This window comes from Pituophis catenifer, unplaced genomic scaffold (assembly GCF_029215685.1).
Source record: "Pituophis catenifer annectens isolate HBS135680 unplaced genomic scaffold, rPitCat1.0.hap2 SCAF_3, whole genome shotgun sequence".
Lineage (NCBI taxonomy): Eukaryota > Metazoa > Chordata > Lepidosauria > Squamata > Colubridae > Pituophis > Pituophis catenifer.
In genome coordinates, this window is record NW_027256883.1 from 153,680,129 (window position 1) to 153,699,001 (window position 18,873).

Consider the following 18,873-nt stretch of genomic DNA (forward strand, 5'->3'; position numbering starts at 1 on the left):
TTAAAGTTCTTAGATTCAAGTCAAGAAGAAAAAACAAAACCTATGTTCACATAGTATGTTAAGATCTAATGATTAACTTACAATTTGCCTTACTCTGTTTTGCTGAATAAGGTATCATTTGCTGGATTCACACATCAAGCTAAGCCATAAAACCACACTGTACAAACCACATGGCTTAGTTCACAGAACATATTATGCAAGCACATTGTATTATAGCTTAATTTGATGTTGGAACCACACCTGGTTCCCTTTATGTGAACAAAATAAACTCCTTTCATAGAATAGAGCCAAAATAAAAAACTATAAAAACAAAAGTGTTACCACCCAAAAGAGACTCAAATTCTTCTCTGTGTCATTCCATAGGTTTTTCCAAAGTAGTATAAGAAATATTTCTAATTTTTTGAAAAATAGGACTTACATCTGTATTCAGCTCCGAGTCTTAGCATGAGTCGGATTGGAAAGACTTTAGCCCAAGGAGTCTCCCATTTCTGGATAAGAATCCCAAATAAATATGGTGGGGTGGGAAGCACCAAGTCCTGCAGTGACTGATACGCAGGTGTAACATATAGGAAACCACCATGCTCCTTGCTACTAAGGAAATTCTGACTGAAAAATGAGTGTCCTAAGTTGCTCACAACATTTCCTACAAAACCAAAAGTATGGTTACTTTAGCAGTACATATACCATCAAAACAGAAAATTGCATATAATCCTTATTCTACTAATAATTAAAAAAATGGATTATTTAATGTTAAAACAGACTAATATTAAATTTTAATTAACATACTAAAGCAAAAGCAAATCAGTCTTTTATTCACTTAACATTGCAACACTTAACATATCGTTTGAATTCCAAAACAATATTACTCCAAAAAGGTTATTCGTGTACCTAGAAAACTGACAGCTGAAACTGGAATCCGAGCATCTTAGTATTTAGGAAAAGTATAAAAATAAAATATATGAATTACGCATGCTTAGGTTATGAATAAATTCATTAAACTTCTCAAGCTCTCCTGCTTTAGTTATCACCCTTAATTATTATTTCTAATAATCCATTAACATACAAGTCTAGCCTGACACTTAATAAGCTGGAAAACAAGAACTTCCACATAGTGAAGTATACTTTGACTGAAGTAATGTATCCCTTATGTTAAAACAAAGAATAAAGGCCACTGGCTTCTTTTGGGATTCCCAGACTTGCCTACAACCCTGATAGCCTACCAGGTACAACATAGTTTTGATTTCAAATGAGACTGGTTAGGCACTGTCACCCAGCTTGGTTTTAAAATAGTAATGAGAGGCAACTCATTACAGTAGATATAAAGAGTCTACATAATACTCTTAAAGAAGTATACATTCTTCTTTATATATAGAAGATATAAAACTATGGTTACAACTTACTGCGATTTGATAAAGAAAGCTTGTTATACCACATGTATGCCAGTCACAAATCTAAAGTGATTCCTGCAGACTATTTAGGAAACACTAGCATGTTATATTTCTACCCACTCCATAGCCAATGACTCCAAAGCCTTGTAAAACATTGCCAGAATAAAATCCCTGCATTAGTGCCCAGTAATAGACAAGAAGCAAGATGAACTTCCTCATCTCCACTCTTAAATAATGCCCCCTCCTCTCAAAAAACAACTAGAGTTACTGGTTTTGAGGCAGAAACTAAACTTTAATGTAGCCAAATGACAATCTAAACAGAATGCAAGCTGGCACTATCCTGTAATGAATCATAAATTTTATCAGGTTCAAACAGTCTGATCACTGCACACATACTGTAGTTTTTTAAAAATCTGTTTTTTTTAATTGATAACATTTTGGAATCCTGACTATTAAAAAAAAGTAAAATGATTTCTTACTTCCCATTTTAATTCCAGTAAAGCGCTGCTTGCATTCCTTTTGGAATGACATTTTGGAAAGTGATAAGCTTAGATCCCACTGTCAATTCGTTCACATATTTGCATACCATATTTGAGTTGCTACACTGACAGTTTTAGATATTTTTCTCAAGATATATATGCTCAAAAAAGCAAATAATGCAAATCATTTACATTAAGAAAGCATTTGTTTAATGCTTTTTTTCTTATTTCCACACTAGAGTCTCAAACTGAAACTTAAGAAATTCCAATAAGGAACCTGGAATTGTTTCAATATGGCAAAGGAACCTTAACTCAATATTCACATTTGGACAAGTCCCTCACCACAGAGCTACCTTAGGGTGCTGAGAATAGTCCATGTGATATAATTGGGTATGTCCTTCGACAGTGGGAACATCAGGAAGATGTTAAGAGGAAGAATCAGTAACCTGCCTTACAGCATTTGATACTTGAGGTCCTTTGTTCACGTTGAGTAATGCTAGGGTTGGCTGTAGAAAATATCACAACTTTACAGGAATAAAGTAGCACAGACATGTGGTATAATATTCTAACAGCACAAAGTATCTAATGGATACTTTGATCATAAAGTATCCTAATTCCTGCTGGAAAAAAAATCCCTTTGTTATAATGAAAATCCTTTACCAATCCTGCCTTCTTTTAAACTATTGAAAAATATATATAATTATGGATAATACTTCTATTCCAAGCTAATTTTCTATATATGAAAAACTATTCTGACGCAATAATTAGATTCATTGCATCTGTGCCAGATAATAAGCTGATTGTGTTAAACTTTGGGTTGATCTAATGATTTCTTTTCTCACACATATTATAATATCACAATAGATATTAAGTATGCTTTGTGCACTACTAAATGAATGTATGTAGGAAGGGCTGTGTAATTGAAACAATGAGTGGGAAGGGCAGATATGACGGGCGCAGGGGGCCATATCATGTGCTGGGGATGTGCACACGCTGTTTACGAGCAATTACGCACGCCGGCCCCCAATGCGCGACTCGTGTCCTGGGTTGTGCAGAGTCTCAGGCCCAGGGTCCGCGGCTGATGTTGTGTAATGCCAGGTCAGTAGTTAATAAAGCCCCCCTCATTTGTGATCTTATTTTAGAGGGGTGTGTGGACCTGGCAGGTATTATGGAGACCTGGATGGGCCAAGAGGGGGGGGGTTCCCCTCGTTGAAATGTGCCCACCAGGTTTCCGTGCATTTCATCAGCCAAGGGCCCAGGGGAGGGGTGGGGGAGTGGCGGTGATTATTAGGGAGAGTCTTTGTCCGAGGGAGACCACTGTTCCTCAGATAGCCGGATGTGAGTCCCTCTTTGTGAAGTGGGGCCGTGGGGTGCAGATGGGTTTGCTGACTGCGTACCTGGCTCCCTGCCACATGGCAGCGACCCTGCCCGAGCTACTCGACGTCATTGCCGGGGTGGCGGTTGACACCCCCAGACTTATTGTCATGGGGGATTTCAACCTTCCATCTGCGGGTGAGGCGTCAGAGGCGGCTCGGGAGTTCATGGCTTCCAGGACGGCCATGGACCTGACCCAGTTAGTTCAAAGCCCAACTCACATAGGGGGACACACTCTGGACCTGATTTTTGTCTCTGGTCAGTGGTTGAATGATCTTGGTAGAGGGGACCTAGATATCAAACCCTTGTCATGGACAGATCATTCGCTCCTTCACTTAGACTTTCCTACTGCTTTCCCCCGCCGCAGGGAGACGGAACCGACCAAATGGTTCCGTCCCAGGTGCCTGATGGACCCCGAAAGGTTCCTGACGGAGCTTGGGCCGTTTCCTGAGACTCTGGCACATGACTCGACTGAAGAGCTGGTGGCCGCCTGGGAGAGTGCGGCCACCGGAGCTTTGGACCGCGTCGTGCCTTTGCGGCCTCTGACCCGATGCCAATCTCAATTGGCTCCTTGGTTCTCCGAGGAGCTGAGAGAGATGAAGCGTCGGAAAAGACGCCTAGAGAGCATTTGGAGGACTAGTCAATCCGATTCCGACCGGACACAGGTGAGGTCTTATATCAAGACCTACCTAGTGGCGATAAAAGTGGCGAAATCTAACCATTTCTCCGCTCTTATCGCATCTGCAGAGAACTGCCCAGCCGCCCTGTTTAGGGTGACCCACTCCCTTCTTCGGGGGGGAGTGCGGGAAGATCCCTTGCAGGGCCGCGCTGAGGATTTTGTGCAATTTCTGCATGATAAAGTTGCTCGGATTCGGGATGGCTTGGACTCCGATTGGATGAGTCCAGGGGAGGAGACAGGGGCAGGTCTTGAGAATATTATCTAGGAGGAGTTTGAGGCTCCCGAGGATGTGGACAGGGTTCTGGGTAGGATTAGTGGCGCCACATGTTTATTGGACCCGTGTCCCTCCTGGTTGGTACTGGCCTCCCGGGAGGTTACACGAGGCTGGCTCCAGGGGATTATAACTGTTTCTCTGAGTGAGGGTGCCTTTCCCGCTGCCTTGAAAGAGGCGGTGGTGAGGCCCCTCCTCAAGAAGCCTTCCCTGGACCCGGCTGAATTAGCCAACTACTGTCTGGTCTTCGTTTTGTGGCGAAGGTTGTTGAGAGTGTGGTGGCACGACAACTGCCCGGGCACCTGGATGAAGCTATCTATCTAGACCCGTGCCAGTCGGGCTTCAGGCAGGGGCACAGCACAGAAACGGCATTGGTCGCGTTGGTGGATGATCTCTGGAGGGCTCGGGACAGGGGTTGCTCCTCTGTCCTAGTCCTATTAGATCTCTCAGCAGCTTTTGATACCATCGACCATGGTATCATGCTGCAGTGGTTGAGAGGGTTAGGAATGGGGGCACCATTCTGCGGTGGTTCTCCTCCTTCCTCTCCGAGTTCGCAGTTCGTGTTGGCAGGGGGGCAGAGGTCGACCTCGAGGCGTCTCGCATGGGGAGTGCCACAAGGGTCGGTCCTCTCGCCTCTTCTGTTCAACATTTATGTGAAGCCGCTGGGTGAGATCATCCGTGGTTTTGGGGTGAAGTGTCATCTGTACGCTGATGATACTCAGCTGTACATCTCCACCCCAGACCACCCCAACGATGCCCTTGATGTGATGTCTCGCTGCCTGGAGGCTGTGCGGGTCTGGATGGGGAGGAACAGGCTCAGACTCAACCCCTCCAAGACCGAGTGGCTGTGGCTTCCGGCGTCCCGATATAGTCAGCAGGTGCCATCGCTGACTATTGGGGGTGAATCTTTGCCCCCGACTGAGAGGGCTCGCAATCTGGGTGTCCTCCTGGACGCATGGCTGTCTTTAGAAGAGCATATGACGGCCGTGGCCAGGGGGGCCTTTTATCAGGTTCGCCTGATCCGCCAGTTGCAGCCCTTTCTGGATCGGGACGCCTTGCGCACGGTCACTCATGCCCTTGTCACCTCCCTGCTGGACTATTGTAATGCTCTCTACATGGGGCTCCCCTTGAAGAGCACTCGGAGGCTCCAACTGGTCCAGAATGCGGCCGCGCTGGTGGTTATGGGCGCAACTCGTTGTGCCCGCGTGACACCCCTCCTGCGCGAGCTGCACTGGCTCCCAGTAGTCTTCCGGGTGCGATTCAAGGTGTTGGTTACCACCTTTAAAGCGCTCCATGGCATAGGACCCGGTACCTTCGAGACCATCTTCTGCCACCAATAGCCTCCCACCGACCAGTCCGCTCCCACAGAGAGGGTCTCCTCAGGGTGCCATCAACCAAGTTATGTCGGCTGGCGACACCCAGGGGGAGGGCCTTCTCTGTGGGAGCCCCTGCCCTGTGGAATGAACTGCCCCCGGAAATACATAAGATCTCCGACCTCCGGGTGTTTTGTTGTGCATTGAAGACCCTGTTGTTCCGCCAGGCCGGGCTATCAACATAATAATTTTAAATTGGGTTTTTTTAAATTTTTGGGGTTTTAAATCGGCCAAATCTATTTAATTATTTTAATTTTTAATCATTGTTGTGTCTTGTGTTTTTAAATTGGCTGTACACTGCCCTGAGTCCTTCGGGAGAAGGGCGGTATAGAAATAAAATTATTATTATTATTATTATTATTATTATTATTATTATTATTATTATTATTATTATTATTATTATTATTATGAATCATGAAGATCGTCTACTCACAAAGCAATACTTTTTGCAATCCAACACATAATTCATGAATTAATTTACTTGTGTGAACTAAAGAAATGTAAAATACTGAATCCTATCCAGGTAAAATTTGGCTATTACAAATTATTCTGTCCCAAAATCCTGTTTCTCACAATATTACAGAACAGTGTGCTCAAAAGTCAATATTCAAAACCAAATTGGGAAGACAATAAATTACACAAGACCACAAGTGAGAAGCACTTTATTATAGCTTGTGAAATGCTGAGTATATTCAAGACAGAATATGCCAAACCCAGAATCAATTAGTTGATCAATGAATTTTGCATCCAAATTTGTTCGTAAAGCTCCCTCCCTTCACAGGTGGAATTACTTTTTTCAGCAAGAAAAACACCAACTTCCATGTATGACTTTTGAGTTTTCTGCAAGCACACAAGATGCAAATGCTAATCCACAGGTCCTTCCTTCCTTCCTTCCTTCCTTCCTTCCTTCCTTCCTTCCTTCCTTCCTTCCTTCCTATGAGCCAGCACTTTGATTGTGTTACCAATCTTAGAGGGGAGCTATTATTATTTAGAAATTTGAGCAATTTAACCAAATACCTTATTAAGTAGTTATATGTTGCGATTATTTCAAGGTAGATGCTCCCAATCTCCTCAAATATTCCAAATGGGTTCAGAACTTCAAAAGGCCTATTCAACAATTTTAAAAGGTGCCATCAATCATAATAGTTTTTAAAATAGCCAGAGTTTTACCTGCCAAGGCATCTTGATAAAGTTGCACAAAGTGGTTAAAAATATCCTTGGGTAAGCATTTTTCATCAGGTAAACATTGGAGAAGAATTACTATTTCTGATTGGCCTACTGCATGCATTCCCTTTGTAGTAAAGCACCAGCATTTCCTGTTCACATCTGCACAAAAAAAGAAAAAAAGATTTTAAAGTATTAAGTGAATTCACACACTGTAGGATGCTGTTTATCAAAATAAATATTTTATAGCTATTATCCATAAGAGGTATGTATGAGGATCAGGAACACTGCACTGGATGGTAGAAAATTTTTTACTTACAATATTTATGAATTGTCCTAGTTAAGACTTTGAGCGATGTATAATATAAATACAGAATAAAAACCACCAGCACAATAATGAATAACATATATATTTAACTCTTCTTTCATCTCTTTTTTTTCTAATTAAAATATTTTTAAAAGGAAATTTGCAAAGTGCTACATACTGTAATATTGCATTCTAACCCAATGTCATATCTTCTACAGCAACCGTTAAAAATTAGATGAAATTTTATCACATGTAATCAATTTACACATTTGATGATAGAAATGTAATTTTAACAATTTCATTATTATTCAGAACATTAAATGGAGTCTTCTCTATTACATTATTGCCATTTTCCTGAGTCAAGAAATCGATATTACCAATATAAGCAGACCCTTAAAATTTCTAAATGTGTCCCCAACCTCCACCTCCCCCAAGAATCCTACAAACGTTTTCTGAACTCAGCAAACAGTACCTACTAAGACCCTGCCCACTATTAATGAATAACTGCTTGCTAGCAGAAATATAACAGAATATAATTGTACTTAATAGATAAGATATTCAGAATCTACTCAAAATAACTGGGACTTACAATTTACAATTTTAACCATAGACAATAAATTTGCATTTAAAACAAATACAAGAGGATCAGGGCCACCATCTTCCAGCTGTTGCATCACTGATATGTGAGATGGTTTTTCTTCTACAGTATAATCTAAAACAAAGGAAGATTATATATCATTTGCTGAAAAATATACAAGGTTTTATGTACAAGAAAATCTATGATGTTAGAACCATAGTATTAGAAATAGAAATTCAGGCTATCAAATTCAACTCCATCCTCTGGATGAGGAATTCAAATTAAAGCATCTGTACCAAATGTCTATCCAGGTTTTCCTGAACAAGGTCATTTGGAATTTCTTCCCAACACTTGATTGAAATCTGCCTTTCTGTCAGCTCTTTTTTTTTTCTCCTGTTGTTTATATGACCCTATTGGGTGTGCACTGGTGGAGATTTGGAGTATGTCTCTTCAATAAACACTTTCTTTTTTTATAAAAACATCAAATTAATATTATATTTATGTTATTGCAATAAACTTTGTGTTGGACTATCCTTGTACTAGAATAGAATTTAGATAGAAGTAGCATAACTTGAGACTGGTCATTTGGGACTCAAGTGAGAATTATGGGTTGATGTGTTTGATGATCCATCACTTTGTTTTCTTGGTTGTCCACATTGCTTTCAGGAGTCGCCCATATCAAAGTTCAAAGGCATCAATATGCTTCCTATTCTGCTTTTTTAAATTCCAACTTTTGCTGTTTGCTGAATGGCGGATTAAGAGTGGAACATACAGAATGTAACAGTCTTGAAACAAATGTGCAGTCTACCTATTAGCTGTTCTATCACATTTAAGCTTTTGCAAGTTATGAAAAACTTTAGTGCTAGATTATACCTGGAATAATTCTCTTTATCTTTAGATCTCTTTAGAAAGTCTCCTCAGGAAGGCTTCCTGATTCTATCACGACCTACACATAGTCAGCTGCTGATTTTGCAGAAGGGAACCTTCTCTATGAGAATACTCTCCCACCTGGGAGTCATGAAGTATAACTATGATGACTTTAAATATGTATGCATACTTTTAACTATTTAATTAATGCATTTTTAGTTTTAATTTAAAACTCTCCTACAACATTGACATGGAAAACATAAATAGATGACATTTCTAACATGTCTGAATCTGAAAAACTATGATGAGCAAAACCCCAAGAGCTATGAAAACAGTATGTTTGAGGAGTACTAGAATAATTTAAACAATTATAGGTTATCACAGAAATTGGTGCTATGCTGATTAACAAAGATATCTTTTCTTGCAATTATCTTATTTTTTTATACTCAATGAACATTTCCTTAATCTCCATTGAGTTCTAGTACATTAACCAATATAGTGCTACCACAGAACTCCCACTTGAATAAAACAAATAACAACACCTCATTAGGAATAACCTTATCCACCACTAATTAAAAGACAATCTGAGTTTGAAGAAAGTTCTGCATTATAGTATTAAGTTCCATTCTATATAATATTGCATCTTTCATTTACACACTAGCATTCATCACTCACCTCCTTTTACTCCAGTAGAGATGAGAATTGGAGGAAGCCCGTCTTCTGGAATAAGATTCATTGCACTGCCAACTGGACTTCCAACCTGAGTTATATTTCTTGAAAATGCAAGTGTGTTTTCAGTCTACAAGATATAACAAAAAACATTTGATGTATATTTACTCACGCCTTAATCACCTCACATTATGACTGGACCTGCCCTTGAAGACCACTCAAAACTGGTCCAGAATGCAAAGTGCAGGCAGGGATGAGCATGCCTTAATATGCCCATGTGATAGCTCCAACAAGTTAGGCTGGTTATCTGTATGCTTCCAGGTGCAATCAAGGTTTTGGTCATAACCTATAAAACCTTGTTTGTCAGAGGGCCTGGTTACTTGAAGGATCATCTATGTTCCATGGTATCAGTCTGATCTGTTCGATCCAAGAGTTGGAACCCTTCACGTCCCTTTAATTAAACAATGTCATCTATCGAGGGCCCAGATACATACCTTCTTTGTCATCTTGCTTGCGCTCTGGAACAAGATTCAACCTGATATTTATGTAACTCCCACCTTGCTGGCATTCTGAAATGCCTTTTTCCCCCAGACCTTGGATAAGGGTTCTTTGGGCCTGTGTGTGTGGGTATAGCATAGCTAATCAGATCCATCGTCATTTTTTGTTGGATGTTTTTATAATTACAGTATTCTGTTTTTATTCTGTTGGTTTTATTGAATGTTGCCCAGAGTCAATTGGAATTTGGTGATGTCTATATCAAATAATTTAAATTAAGTAAAATTTAATCTGATCTTCACTTTACAAACAAAAGGTACAAAAAGTGCAGTAAGATCTTATGTAAGAGAATCAAGACAACTAATATTCATATATATCTATAATCTGATAATCAATCATCTTCCTTATACATGGATACAAAAACAATTTATTTTTACAATATATACAAAACATGAGTTAGAGTTCCCATGAAAGTTAAACTGAAAGAATGGAAGTCATTTTCTTTAATTTCTCATTCCCATCTGTTTCAATTCTACCAAGATTGAATGGCTGTGACTGAATTGACCACCCAGATCTGGGGATATTCCATCGTTCACCATGGATGAAGTAGCACTTCTCCCTTCAAGGATGATATGCATTCTGGGGGACTTCTGGGACTCACAATTCCTGCTTCACAAGCAGCCAGTAGCAAGGAAAACCTTTGCACAACTCCATCTGGTGTACCAGCTGTCCCGTTTCCTAGATCAGGGATCACTCATGCTCTAGTCAGCTCAGGGTTTGACAACTCAATGTGCTTTACATGGGGCTACCTTGAAGACCACCCAAAAACTTCAACTGTTCTAGAATACAATGGCACAAACAGTAATGGACATGCCTCTGTATGTCTATGTAACACCTCTGTTTTGCAAGCTGCATCACTTGTTGGTTTGCTTCTTGCTGCAATTTAAGGTGCCAGTTACTACTCCCACATGGCATAAGGCCTGGCTATTTGAGTAATTACCTGTCTCCCATAACATCTACCCAGCTGATTCAATCATGCAGAGTTGGCACACTCCAGGTTCCTTCAATTAAACAATGTCATTTATAAAGATACTGGAAGCACAACTTCTTGGCCTTTACCTTCTATTGTTTAAAAGAACCACAAAGACATAGCTCTTCACTCAGGCCTTTCACACCTCTCACTCCATCGTGCTTGTCATCTTCTTTTAGTATTATCTTTTATCCTTCATTGATTTGTTATAAGCCGCCCAGAATCACCAAGAGTTATGCAGCCTTTTTTATTATTACTATTTTTATTGCTGTTGTCATCTCCCACGCTGCTCAGGTGTGCTCAAGTTACATACTATTAACCATGTTTGGGGTGGGGGGATTTTAGGGGGGGTGCTTTCCAGTCTAGAAGACAACAGTCTGTCTCTAGTCTAGTACCTTAACCACTACATCACATTGGCTCTATGCTGTATATAAGGAAATCTAATGCATTCTCTTTCCCATGCCATTTGAATAGCACAATATAACATATAATAAAGAAGGGCAGTCATTCACCTCTTCCGGCAAAGTGTTGTTGCTTATGGGCTTTCTTGGATCATGTGAAACTGCAAGTGCTCCAGTGGAACTTGTTCCAGACACTGTTAATTTGGCTGCATCAGCAACTTCACCATTGGGTAAGATCCCATCAGCAAACCAAACACGTCTTTGTTCTCTAGGCTGACTCACTACAGAGAAAGATGAGATTAGCTTTATGAAAGAAATACACGCACAAGGAGAAATGAAGCTACCGTATTTTTCAGAGTATAAGACGCACCTTTTCCCTCCCTAAAAGAGGCTGAAAATTTGTGTGCGTCTTATACGAATGTAGCTTTTTCGAAGCTTTTTTTCAGTCCTAACGAGGTGTTAACAAGGCACTAGGGACCGATCTTCCCAGCTTTGCCTGCTCTGAGAGGCGCTAGTGAGTGATCTCCATGCTTTGCTCCGACACTCAGCTGTTCTTTAGAAGCTTTTTTTCAGCCCTAACTAGGCGTTAGCCAAGTGAAGCGATCTCCCCGCCCCCTTTGCCTGCTTTTCTCATTGCTGCTTCCTCTCAGCTGTGCCTTAGAAGCTGTTTTTTATCCCCAAGCAGGGGATAAAAAACCAGCAAACTAATGTGCTGAAGCTGACCAGACTAAGGACACTAGCCAGATGAATACCTAGTAGGAATAATTTTTTTTTCCTATTTTCCTTTCCAAAAACTAAGCTGCGTTTTATATTCCGGTGCGTCTTATACTCCAAAAAATACGGTAAGTGCAAAACAATGATACAGAAATATATTTTCTAATGCAATCTGAATAATATTTGTAAGTGTTCCAAGACACAATTAATCAAACATCACAAGTTTGAATTGCACCCCAGGTACGTTATGCAGATATGTTTTCATTATCACTCACACATATGTAAGATGACTATACAACTCCATGAGATCAGTCGTCACCTAGATTTCATGGTTTAAAGAAGAGGCATAATTATTTGCTGAGAAAACTCATAATCCAAGGTTAGCTTGAAATCAGATATTTTTGGCCTAAGCTAAATTTTATGAGGTGATTAAAATTAATAACAGGACTGACTAGGGAGGCATACATTGTCAAGGATCTGTACCTTCAGTACCCGGATGCTTTAAGACTCCCACTGGGACCATAACAGTAGGTGGTGGAGAATTCAGCACTCCAGAAGCCTGGACTTGCTGCAAGGGAGGAATGGTAGAACAGTATTCAGCAGGATTGTTAGGATTGGGGCTCGGACTAGGGGCACTCAGCAAATTCTCCAGGCTTTGAGCTAAGAAAAGATAAAAATACAAAAAGGTAACTTTTATCATGTAATAATAATTATTGATGAAATTTAACAGGTCATTGTTTTGCTTTTATTAGAAATACAGAGATATGTTAGCCTAACAAAATATGAACTCATTAGCCATAGGAACTAAAGGCAAACAAATCAAGGAAGTTAATTAAAGGAATTAAGTATTTCAGATTACCATTATGGAATCATTAGCACCATGAAACTAGGATCACAGAGCCAAGGCTATTAATAACAGATTTTTAACAGCAATTTTGCTAGATTTTTCAAACAACGTTTGCTGAATTATGATTAAAATTGTCCTTATATAGTAAAGATTGTTACAAGATTTTTTTTTCAATATTTATACAGAGAAGCCAGAAATCCAGAAGCTGATAGAGCAGAGGAGCAGAACCTGAGATGGGACGACACTAAAAATTGCATTAAGTATACACAGTTATTAAGTATACACAGAGAATATTCCACAGACTGGAAGCTACCATAGAGAGGGTGTGCTATTTCATCTCTATTTCAGGTCCCTCAAATTTCAGAAGGCATTCTATAGATGAGTAGATTTGGTTATGGTCTGGCATTGCCTGATATAGTCCAATACCATCTTAATAGTGACAGGAAACAACTAGAATTTTGAACAGAATTTACAACCTACTGGCAATAAACATAGCAACTTAATATTATAGGTGTAATATATAGGTGTAATTCAACAGTGTTTGTAGGAGTTTGGCTGCTTCATTTAATACCAGCTGTAGCTAACTTCCAGATGATCTCCTGAGGCAGCCCCACATACAGCACACTGCAGTAATCCAATCAGGTGGGCATTAGCGCATGCATAACTGATATCAGCTTAAGTGTCATTTTGTTTTAACTTAATGAATGAATTAATATGAAATGAACTATGCTATGCACATTTAAATGTTTATCTTTTAAAACTTACAAAACCATATTTGAGGAGATCTAGAAACTTCAGCTACAAGTTTAGAGAGTCAAAATAGCAGTACCTGGCCTTCAGAATATGTACTTTGTGATAAATATTTTTCATGCTTGACAAATGTGGAAGATCTTTCATTTAGCAAGTCAAAGTAGATTTCTACAACTGACAGCTGGATCTGTAAATATGTGGATCCAATCCATTTTATTGTAGGCCAACATATATGACAAGCGCTATAGAAAATACATACCCATTGCACTATTCCTTTTCTGGGTAAGCACCGTTATGGAAAGTGCAGAAAATGAATGAGAAGCAATGAGCAAAATAAGTTGAAGGTAGGAGAGAAAAGCAAAGCAAATAAAGCTAAATCTAGCTTTCACCACAACCATTTAATATATCTCTCCATGCCTTCCCATGCATGCAAAATATCTTGGCTTCTACTATGTCTATATATTTTCTGTACTGCATTTTGTTTTTAAACTTCCCATCTCCTTCTTTCTGAGGAACTTCAACCAACTACACCTTTCTCAGTCTTTTTTCAACTCATTCACTTTTGCTTTTTCTTGTGTGGTTGTGTGATGTGATCTTCATTTATCACTGGGTGATCATTTACCCTTATATTCAATCCAAATTCACTGAATACCCATTCAGTTTTGATCACGTTTTCTTGTTTTACCATACATACTTCTTAACTATGCCATTTTCACCTATTTTGACAAAAATCTTTTCATGACAACACACTACACACTAGCCACTCTTTATTTCTATCCTTTATGCTACATATCAGTTTCAGACACTGGTAAGTACTCTGGTAATTCAATAGTGCATACTAGACACTAGAATTATTACTGCTATAATTCTGAAAATAGCTTTCTTATTAAAATTATGTTCAATATGAAAATAAATTACATTGGACTGCACAACAGCCCTCACTTATACATTAGAAAGGCTCCATTAACCACAAACTTATGAAACTTGAGTATTGTTTCAAGTATATTACTTACCATTCATAAGTACCGAATGGCAAATTACACATACTCTGGCTTCCTTTCTATCCATATATAGCAATTTGCATTTCAGACTACAGCACACTGCACAGAAAACCTTAAGTAAAATAAGAAAAATATATTTACATTACATATAACTAAAATCATTTGGACAGAACTATCTATCTGTATTTCCAACACAAGCATGTTCTAGTTTTTTTCTATAGAATGAAACAAAATTGCTTAATGATCATGTAAAAAGTCATTATATATTACATTATACATTATATATATTATACCTTATACATGTTTTAGACTGAACAATTTTCTAACAAAATTTTCCCCCATAGCAATAACTCAAATCAGATTAAAAAATAATGATCGGCCCAAACTCTTTCACAAGCTTTTGTAACAGAGAATTGACTTGCTCTTGAAACGGCGGTCTTAAACAAAGCTTTTCATTCAATTGTATTCTTTGAGAAAATATTTTTAAAACAGACTATCATCATATGGTATGATGTGGAATGAACTGCCTGTGGAATGAACTGCCCTCGGAAATACGTAAGATCTCCAACCTCCGGGTATTTCGCTGTGCACTGAAGACCCTGTTGTTCCGCCAGGCCGGGCTATCAACATAATAATTTTAAATTGGGGTATTTTAAATTTCTGGGGTTGTAAATTGAGCCGAATTTATTTAATAATTTTAAATTTTAATTGATGTTTGTCTTGTGTTTTTAAATAGGCTGTACACCGCCCTGAGTCCTTCGGGAGAAGGGCGGTATAGAAATAAAATTATACTATACTATACTATATATTGTTGACTTGAAATAAACTTGAAAAATTAAGTTGAAAAACTAACTGCCAATTCAGTCTTGTTTGCTGCCATTACCCCAGGATCACACAAGCTGTTAGGTGAGGGCCTCACTTTATCACAATGTGGAAACAAGTGGGAGTCCCAGGCAAGAAGGCCAACAGGCAAGAGCAGTAGAACAGGTGATTAAGAACCATCAGTGGGCACCATGGGCAGGTGCTACAGAGGCACGTTTACCTGCTTAGGAGTACAGACAGGTGGGTGGATGCATGGGTGTGTGAAAAGATGGCTGGACTAGTAGGCATGACTTGTGATTTCCTGTCAGCTTCCCTATTAACTTTGCTTATGGGAAATCAGCAGAGAAAGTAACAAATGGCAATCAAACGATTGCAGCATAGGGTGTTGCAACTATCATAATTGTGGACTGGTTGCCAAGTGCCCCTATTGTAATCACATGATAGCAGGAAAAATGCAATGGCTGCAACTTTGAGGAATGGTCATAAATCCTGCTCATTCAGTGCTTTTGTAACTTTGAACAGTCACTGAATAGCCGTAACCAGAGGACTAACTACCTATACCAATGCAAATAAATATCATATTAAAGAAATTGTGCATATTTTTTTAAAAAAATTAATTACCTATATTAGTCATTAGTTTTCTTTCAGCAATTTGAATACAATGTATTGTTGAAAATAACATCAAAAACATTCAGAAAACCCGAATCCTAAAATTGGCTATTGTAACTCTAGGCTTCTCATTATTTATAAGTTTTTCCAATTAAACATAAGCCTACCTTTCCACAGGCTCTGCAATGGTGCCTTCTTTTAGTGAATGTAAATCTGGCCTCACATTTCATACAGTTTGGTGCTTGAGAATCTGGGACCCAAACTGGAGCGACTTCACCCAAAGTAGTAAATGGCTTTCTTGTATGAACACCCGACTGGCCGGCTCCAAGATCATTGTCAGGGCTATCTGAGGCTGTTGCAAGGCACAAACTATTGGAAACCACAGAATCATAGTCATCTGCATGCTCGCCACTGGCATCTGTGACCAGAGCATTCTGTACTGTTTCATCGGTATATATATTTGTTGCTACATTTTCGCTTGTTTTTATTTTTTCGCTTACATCGTTTTTATTTTTACTATTCCCACCAGAGTTTGGAGGAACCAAGTCATTTTGTAAATGATCCAATAATGGCTTTGGAATCTGTAGTGTAAGATTTGTAGGCTGTTTTGGTCGGGCACCACCAAAAGGAATACTGAGAGATTGTAAATGAGCTGCTGATTTTACTGATGCTTCAGTTGATTCAGAGGGAATCTGACTGCAGAGATTATGCAAGCATTTTTTTCTCATTTGGTCACCGGAGCAGTTCGAAGTGAGTCCACTTCTTTCTGTGGCTTCATTTCCTCTTTGTTCATAAACATTACTATAGCATTCTGATTTGCTCTCTTCTATCTCTTTTTCCTCCGTTACAGAGTCTTCCTTGGAGGGCAAAGTCTTTGGAATATGAGCAATAACTGAGTTCTGTATTCCATAGGAATCACAATAATTGGGCAGCCCACTTGACAATAATGTCCCAGTGACATCAGGTGGACTGGAATTTTCAAGCTCATTTATAGAGGACCCTTTTAAATCAGTGTCTATTTCTAAAATGCCATCACTGTTACCTGCACTGATATTACATATTTGCTGCTGTGCTTCATTTTCTGTGTTTATTTGTTCTCCCATCTCATTTTGTGGAGTCAGTTCTTCATTTGTCACCTCTTGACAGTCTGATGAATAAGCAGCTGTGCTGGATAGTTTTTTATCATATTTGCCAGCTTCATTTTCAATAGCAGTAACATCTTGAGAGATCAAATATCCACCAGAAGGTTCACAATCATAGCCACTTCCTAGTACATTCAATTTACATGTTGTAGACAACTCAGCTATCCCTGATTGAACTTTTGAGGCTATCTGCTCTGTTACGGAAGTCTTAAAGGAAAAGCTATCATTGTGTGTATTAGGTGAAGAACTTTTCGTTTCCAGTTCTGTTTTCTGAACAACTACATCAGTGTTTAAATCTTCAACTGATGCATTTTGTTCTTGCATTTTAATGCTTGGGTCAAATGGCCTCTGAAAAGGAATTATAATCTCCAATGCAGTAGTTTGTGAGAAGTGATTATCTTTATTTGCATTATCATTATTCTCCTTTAACAAAGAAGAGTCACTGTATGAACAATTTGAAGCAGCAGCAGCAGCAGCAATATCATGGTTAATAGAATCTTCACTTGCATTCAGACTCGTTACTGGTACTGGTTCTTTTTCAGTATCTGTATCTTTTTCAACAGACCCATTTACAGTAATATGAAGATGACTGGTTTGTTGGACTTCATTATCCAGTGTAAAGCTAACAGTATCCATTGAAGGGGGGCTGCTATAACTTTTACAACCCAGCAAATCATTTTGTAATGCTTTTTTGTCACAGTTATGCATGACTGCTACAACTAGAACATTTTGTTCTTCGGGTAAACAGTCTATACTGCCACATTTTTTTCCTTCATCATCAGCAGAGTGACACTGAATATTTTGATTGCTATTTCTCATAACCAACTGATCATCTGTTGTTGCCTGGTCATCAATCCACATGTTTGTGTTTTCTTGGCTCATATTAGGATTTTGGCCATTAAAACAGTAAGCCCCTCCTCCTATAGATGTAGTGGCTATATGTGATAGGGAAAAGGATTTCAATTTCTCTGGACACTTAGAAAGGGTTGATTCATTTACATTGGCTAGAGCTGGGTTTAAAGTCAGCCGATGAGAAGGAGGATCTAGGATCTGACTCCACTTTGTTTCCAACAAGGTAGGTGAAATAGCTTCATCTAAAAAAAATATAAAACATTGGCTGAAATCAATTTGCGTTAAATTGAATGCAGACACTAAAATTTACAAAATAGAATAGAAATAAATAGAACTAAAAAATGGAAATAAAAACACTGTTGCCATAATAACAAGAGTTGGAAGGGACCATGGAGATCTTCTAGTCCAACCCCTTGCTGAGACAGGAAATCCTATACCATTTATCTGAAATGGTATAGGATTTTTTGTCTGAGTAGGGGGTTGGATTAGAAGATCTCCATGGTCCCTTCCAACTCTGTTATTCTGTTCTTTTAAATAACTTGTACACATTTATCTTGTTTTACATCAAAGATACACAACTTTCCTTTTGATCAAAGCAACAGAACAATACTAGAAATAAATAAATTTCAGCAGTTAAAATTGAAATTAAAATTAAGTTAAAATTCATTTTTTCACAAAATGAATGACTGCTTTAATTAAAGTTATCTTTCATTCTTTTATTTCATTAACAAAATGTCTTCCAAAGGCATTATAAAGATTGGAATAGTAGTTGCTGAATTCTACACATCTGGAAAAAAGGTAGTGAGCTATGCTACTTTCATCCATATAACTATCTTTAATGACATAGTAAATGTAAAGACAGAAGCAGCAAAAGATGCATCTGATCAAATAGTTCTGCTTTCTCATTTTCTAACAGTTCTCCTTATAATATGTATCTTTTCAAGCTGCTGTTGTGCTCTCTATTACTCTCATACATAGCCATTAGAAACAATGTGTTTGTGTTTGGATGGAAAACCTTTAACATTACAACAAAAAGAAAATTAATCAATTGGCTCATGTGTT

The 18,873-nt window shown here is 38.7% G+C and overlaps 1 protein-coding gene across 1 annotated transcript in view; it reads right to left on the minus strand.

Moving 5' to 3' along the window:
* The window catches only part of ZFYVE9 (zinc finger FYVE-type containing 9), a 56,702-nt gene that overhangs the window by 14,612 nt on the left and 23,217 nt on the right, over nucleotides 1–18,873 (minus strand). Inside the window, exons 4-11 of the mRNA XM_070941340.1 lie at nucleotides 15,985–18,053; nucleotides 14,399–14,498; nucleotides 12,272–12,448; nucleotides 11,186–11,355; nucleotides 9,155–9,278; nucleotides 7,625–7,747; nucleotides 6,735–6,890; nucleotides 419–643 (exon numbers count right to left, since the gene is read on the minus strand). Coding sequence (XP_070797441.1) covers nucleotides 419–643; nucleotides 6,735–6,890; nucleotides 7,625–7,747; nucleotides 9,155–9,278; nucleotides 11,186–11,355; nucleotides 12,272–12,448; nucleotides 14,399–14,498; nucleotides 15,985–18,053 — 3,144 coding nt within the window. The remainder of the gene's footprint in view (nucleotides 1–418; nucleotides 644–6,734; nucleotides 6,891–7,624; nucleotides 7,748–9,154; nucleotides 9,279–11,185; nucleotides 11,356–12,271; nucleotides 12,449–14,398; nucleotides 14,499–15,984; nucleotides 18,054–18,873) is intronic.